General features: G+C 24.7%; 1 protein-coding gene across 1 annotated transcript in view; it reads left to right on the top strand.

The window, feature by feature from the left end:
• Positions 1-6,816, top strand: part of LOC111618755 (glutamate receptor 4-like) — a 24,083-nt gene extending 17,267 nt beyond the window's left edge. The window contains exons 10-12 of the mRNA XM_023360350.1: positions 5,834-5,971; positions 6,059-6,158; positions 6,608-6,816. Coding sequence (XP_023216118.1) covers positions 5,834-5,971; positions 6,059-6,154 — 234 coding nt within the window. The 3' untranslated portion in view covers positions 6,155-6,158; positions 6,608-6,816. The remainder of the gene's footprint in view (positions 1-5,833; positions 5,972-6,058; positions 6,159-6,607) is intronic.
• The last annotated feature ends 179 nt before the right edge of the window (positions 6,817-6,995 follow it).

Genomic DNA, 6,995 nt, shown 5'->3' with positions numbered 1-6,995 from the left:
AAGAGCGTGAGCGCTCTTTATTAATATTAAAACTATTTTTTTTTAAATCTAATTTATAAAAAATAATTTATATTAATTAATAATATACAAATTTTAATCCTATTTTTTAAAATAATAATTTAAATATTTAAATTGTTTGATGTACTTCTGTATAGAAAACTTTTCTAGATTATAAAATGTCACGATAACGTATATAAATTATCCTAGAGACTTCTAAGCGCTAAGATAGAACAATGTAAAAGTTTATGTGAAAATGATGAAACGATTAATAATCTTGTCTTTAAAACTGTTCAACCAAGTTAAAGGAATTTTTGTTCTTTCATAATTTATAGATTTTATATATTAAAATATTACTCAAAGTTAAAGATAAAATTGACTTTAAAAAATATATATAAAAATTAAGCAAATTTAATGTTTTAAAAATAAAGCAAAAATATAAATTGAACTGTACAAAAAATAAATAAAACATAAACGAGCAAAAAAAATTAAGATATATGCTCTCCACCTCAAATTACTGCATTGCCCCTGTACATGATACTTTTCCTGATAACAACTGAGTCGTGCCAGTCATCTATGTAACTCCATTCAGGGGAAAATCTTTTAATTGAAATCACGTGACTTCCGCTCTATCCCGGAAGTTCATGTATAGTTAATCGAGGACCTTCTTCCCCTAATATTTCTATATCTGGTCTCGAATTTCATCTATCTAACACCGTTCTCGAGATTAAGAAAGGACAGATAACAGACAAACAGTGAGAATTTATAGGTTTAAATTGCTGCTCAATAATCTACAGGACCCCTAAAAATTCTCAGTTAAAAGCATCTGCATCCGCAGAGGGGACAAATGGAGAACTTGTCCTTCTCTTGGATCGAGTTAAAAATTCACAAATTTATAATCATAACTGTGATTTCAGATATGTAACCTTATACTTTTGACCATTGGACCCCAAAATATTAAATAATTAAACAAATATATATTTGTCTCCAAGCTTTGCTCCCCTGGAAAATTTTTTGCTAATGCCCATAGGAGGCATTTGTTATTTCCTTCAACTTAAAAATTCTAAAAAAATTATGTAAAGAATAAAAGAAAAAAATAAATTTAAAACTAAAAAAATAGCATAAAATACAGGAAAAATATTTTAAAAAACACAGTTAAAAATATAGAAAAAAGTAAAAAGTTTCAAAAAAATGATGTAAACAACTATTTAAATAATTGAAGATTTTATAAAAAATTTTTTTACATTACTCCATGTGGGAATATAAAAATAAAATTTTATTTTTAATTTTTATTTTTAAATAAAATTTTATTTTATTTTAATTCCTTCTGAAATTAAAATAAAATAAAATAAATTAAACGAAACAGTAAAACTAAACTGTAAATATAAAATAAAAAAAAAGTAAAACGAACAGTAAAAATAAAGAAGAAATAAAATTAAATTTAGGAATAAAACGTAAATAATAAAATAAATTTTAATTTAAAAAAAGAAATAAGTCTGTTTACTTAATTTTTGCTTTATTTTCTCTTCTTTTCCTTACGTTCTTAATAAAATTATTGAAAATTTATTGAATCCTTAATTGAATTTTGTGTAACTTAAAATAAAATTTGAAAAAAAATTAATTAATTCTTATTATATTAAACAAATAATTATAAAATTCTTTAACAAAATCCCAAACAAACAAACAAAAAAAATCGCTAAAAATCACAAAAATTTCTTATTATTAAACTGATTTTGATAGAAATTTATTTACTGCCAAATATTTTCATAAATAAATTATTAAATCATTATAAAATAAATAATTCAACGTAATAAATATTTATTTTATAAAATAAATGTTTAATAGAATAAAATGGAAATGGTTATTGCTATTGAATTATAAATTATGTTCTAAAGTCAAACGAACTTGCTTGCTTGTAAACAAAATTAGTTTGAAAATTTCTATTCAATTAAAGTAAATATAACTGTTCAAATAAATTTAGAATTAGTACAAATTAAGAAAGTTAGAAGTGTAATAAGATCTATACAATCGACTAAATTCCCTTAGAGATTCTAATTAGCCAACACGACACTAAGAATATTTCAAAACTGTTGCTAAGTAAAGCACTAATGAATAAGGATATTTTTTAAAATATTATTTAAAAAATATAGAATTTCTAATAATTTTAAGCATTTAAAATAATTTGGATCATTTATTTTTCTAATTTATAACGTTTTATTTGTATTAAAATTCATTCGGATAACGAAGATGAATTTGGAAATTGGATGCTGCTATTGCTATTATTTATAGGGAATTTTTATTTGTTTTAAACGCTAAAATAATTATTAATATTAAAATTATAAACTTATTTATATATACTAAATGAGTGTTTAATAAAGAGATCCGAACCCACTTCTGCGTTTTTTTAGAAGAACGGGTTCGGACCCAAGTTACTGATCTGAACTCACGTCTTGGATTTTTGAGATGGTTTCGTTCCTGTGCTTATAATCTAAACATTATACAAACATGCTTGTAAATACTGTTAAATTTGTCTTTTTTGGGGAGTCGGTTCGGATTAAGGTTAATGATCCAAACCCACGTCCTGACTTTCTGAGGACGTAGACTCCATCTATATCTATGACCAGAACCCACGCTATAGTTATTCCACAAACATGTTTACAAATACTAGAAAAATTCGTAGATACTTATTTATTTTTAATTACTTCTCATGAGAATGAATGTTTGCTAGTTTTATTTGAGAAGAATGAACTCTAATAGGTTTGTAAGCAGGATTATAAACGACAAGAAAGTTAGTGAAGCTGTCTGTTCACTACTTTTTACCTTTCTTCGAGATTATTTTTCTTAAATAATTTTACACATAAATTACTTTATATTTGTAAAAGAAGGATTATGTGAAACAAGATGTCAAAAAGTTGGAAAGATACAGAAATTACAATTAATAGAAAAGTACGAAAGACACTTGTGCACGTTTCTATTGTTATTTTATTTATCTTTTTCTTTATTTAATTGGATCTATAATATGTTATTTCTTTCTAAAAATATTACTACAATTATTAGCTACCAAATAAGCTTCTAGTTTACATAAGAATTTTTGAATTCTTTATTATTTAATGATGTAACTAATTTTTATGGGGTACAAAATCTTTATTTTGTACCCTATAAAGATTGGTTATATTAATGCATGATTCTCACATTTATATACTCGTTATGGTTGTTTCTAAGAAGTGAAATGAGGAATTTTTTGCAGTATGACATCATTTGATCATAAGCTTCCATTTTTCATCTTTTAGTTACTATTCTTCAGGAAACAAAGAGGTTGGCAGATTAGCAACGTGTGAGCAAAATGGTACCAGGAGGTAGACAAAAGCTTACTTTGATTTTAAAATAATTATAGGCCCTATAGTATAACTGAAAGACGTGGGTAAGAATCACAATCAAGAAATCGAACCCATGTCTTTCAGTAATTCTGTGTGTTTAAAACTTGTGTCGAGATTTATACACTTCAGTATCTCTGCCATGAATTTTATTATTGTAATTATCAACTGAACTTACAAGGTGTACTGTAGCTGGACCATCTATGTAGGTATGGTCTGTGGGTTTTCCTGTTACAGGTCAAAAACTCTGATGAAACTGATAACCACTTACGGTAAACCTCTGTCCAGAGGAATTTAGAATTCTGGTGGGTTCAGTTCTCACCTCCAGGTAGATTCCCTGTGGAGACCATACTGTTAGGACTCGAGTTTTTAAACTTTACGGCCACGACAGCAAGTTATTAACTCAATAATTTCATATCTATGGAAATAATAATCACTTATAATCAATATTATATCTACTGTATATATAGCTTGAATCAGGATGATCTACTTAACTTACTATTTCATGCTTCTGTAAGCACTAATCCACAAAGAAAAAACTTTTTAGAATCTTAAACAAATAAAATATAAGTTTTTCTTAAAAGTTGGCAAAATAATTTATAAAATTAATTTTATAAATCTTTTATCAATAATAATATATATATGTATATTTTTTTAAAACTTTAAGTCTAATTAGTAATAATAAAATTGCTTTGTTAGTGATGATACTTATATGATAAATAATGATAAAAAATTAGTGAATATTTTAGAAAATACAATTTTTACAAAACTTTTTCATTTTTTTAATTTATATTTTTTTTTATAATTTAGATTTTTAAACGTTTAAAAATATGTTTAATTTCATTTTCTTAATATTTAATTACATAAAATACAGTTTTTGAACATAGTTAAAGCTCTCCTTTTCTTAGTTGATAAATTAAAGATTTCAACACGAAAATATATATAAAAAAATTCGAAATTAATTAACTAAAAACTATAAGAAAAATATTTAAATCCTATTTTTTTATTTGCATAGAAAATTTTTCATTTGAAAACATATATAATATCCAGACATTTAAAGCAATTATCTGTAAGCAATTGTTTGAATCGATTGACATAAAAAGAAATATGATGAACACATCTTGCCTCATGTAAATTCTCATATTGATTAAATGAGAATTAATGTATTGTATGATCTTTTTGAAGTTTAAATTGAGTTACAAGTTTCTTAACATTATATCGTAAATGCGTGAAAAGTGGCAGAATTTTCTTAAATTTAATAAAGACCATGGAAAGTGGATAATATATTTAATTAATATACATAAAGTTTTTTTAATTGAATTATTTGTCTAAATGAATAAGAGAGAAGATTTTTAGAAGAATTTTCTTTTACTAGAATAGAAATAAGTTTAAAATGTGAGATAAAAATCATAAATTTATTTTATTTTATCAAATTATTATAAGATTTACGCCATTTTTATAACCATACTTGTTTACTTTTTAAGTTATAAACTTTGATTTTTAAATAACTAAAATCGAAACATATGAAAGACGTGGGTTCGATCCCTTGATTGGGATCCGAACCCACGTTCTTCAGTTATACTCTATGCCTATAATTATTTAAAAATTCAAAAAAAAAAATCAAATGAAAATTTCAATATAAACTGAAATTTATGCTTGTCTCATTGAAAACAATAGGAGCAATTCGGGTTTTCAAGTACCAATATAAAATTGAGAGCAACACAAAAATTAATTTGAAAATCAATATTTATATGAATGTTCAAGTAAATAATTTGTTTATTTCACAATTCCTTGTGTTCTTTTTAAAGTTATGCAAAATTTTAATGGTTAATGTTCCTGAAAGCAAAGTTGTCGTAGAGTAGTTCTGGCTTTCGTGACATTCCAGCAGTTTTATTAAGCTTCTAAGATTTCTTGATAACCAATATTTTACGTAAAATTAAAATAAATTATTGGTGATCAGATGTGTTATATACATTAAAGTAAACCAATTAGTATGCCAGCTTCAAAAGACATTGAAAACTATTGTTCTAATTGATTTATTTCTTGTTGAATGGTACATTTCACATGCCATCTCTTATTATTTCTAATAATTTTTTTTAATATATGATCTACTCTTTCAAGAATTCAAGAGCTTAGAGCCTTTGAACTTCTATGTTCTATGCTTAGAGCGTTTGAGCCAAAATTAGAGCCTTTGTGGTAAGCTCAAAGGCTGAAATTTTGGAAGGTCGTAAAGTTCTTTTGATACTGTGTTGTAAATTTTTTTAAAATAATAAATGATTTTAAATTAGTTACATTATAATAGTACATAAGTTAAGTATCTAGCAACAGACAATTTTCAGCAAAACATAAACTTTATAAATTTCTCAATACCAAAGTTCATGTTAAGAGCCTATAACATCATAAAAAAAGGAAGAATTCATATTTCTAAATGATGCAATTTTTGATAATTTATTTTATTTTAGGAATCATCACAAAATGAATTAACATTAAGCAATGTCGCAGGCTGTTTCTACATTCTGATAGGTGGATTGATTTTAGCTATGGTCGTTGCATTGATAGAATTTTGTTACAAATCAAGATCAGAAGCATCAAGATCGAAGGTAAATTCAAAAATATATTGAAATTATTCAATATATTATAAGTGAAAAATTTAATTTATTATATAGAATTGTAAAATCTGTTAACAGATGAGCCTATATGATGCCATGAAATCCAAAGTTAGAGTATCAATCACAGGAGGTCCAAACGGAGATACAGGAAGGGTACGAGCAGGCTCTATTTAATTGGGTAAAAGTGTTTGATTTCAGAAAATAAACCACGCTTTAATATTTTTATAGGAGGATAATTTTATAATTTTGGGGTTAATTATTAATTAACAATATCAAGTGTATTTAAGCAACCCTCTTAGTGCCAGATTTCAACTTAAACCAACAACATAATCTTTATGTTTAATGTATTTTAATAATAATATAAGATGTTTTCTTTTTAACTTAAATCTCGATTTTCTGTGTACTGATGTTTGTGTACAAGCCATTTTAGTGTATAGCTTGTTAAGGTAAGGTACTCAGAGGGTTAGACAATCAACCTGTATAATCTGTGTACTAAAAAAACAGATTATAAAGGTTATAAATCTTTAAAATTAATAAATTATTACATTATAAAACAATTTAAAATCTTCCTATAATTAAGCATTACGTTTTTTTAGTTCTATTCACCAGCATCCCACCTCATTACAGTGGATGGACTAACAGATACTATGAATCCAAATACTCATACACAAGTATAAAGAAGACTCAAGAAAAAAATTTAATAATAAAAGTTGAAGAGGAACAAAAAATGATGTTTACTAAACTACAAAATAAAGATATTTCTGAAGGAAGAATTTAAAAAAAAACTAATTTTAAATCATTATATTAAAAATTTATAATTTTTTGAAAATTTCAAAGAAAAAAAATCTAAAAAAAGCAATTTTTTATTACTAGAAAGCACATTAAAATTTTAGAACAATTTCATATAGAAATTTAATTATGAAAATTATAATAAAAATATGTTTTAGGTGATGCACATGAATGCTGAACCGCACAAAGCACGAACACAAAATAAAATAGATCATAATATGTTTTC

Source organism: Centruroides sculpturatus, unplaced genomic scaffold, assembly GCF_000671375.1.
Source record: "Centruroides sculpturatus isolate CEXI.00-Female unplaced genomic scaffold, Cexi_2.0 scaffold145, whole genome shotgun sequence".
Lineage (NCBI taxonomy): Eukaryota > Metazoa > Arthropoda > Arachnida > Scorpiones > Buthidae > Centruroides > Centruroides sculpturatus.
The sequence above is the reverse complement of the archived record's forward strand: the minus strand, read 5'-3'. Positions and strand labels throughout refer to the sequence as shown.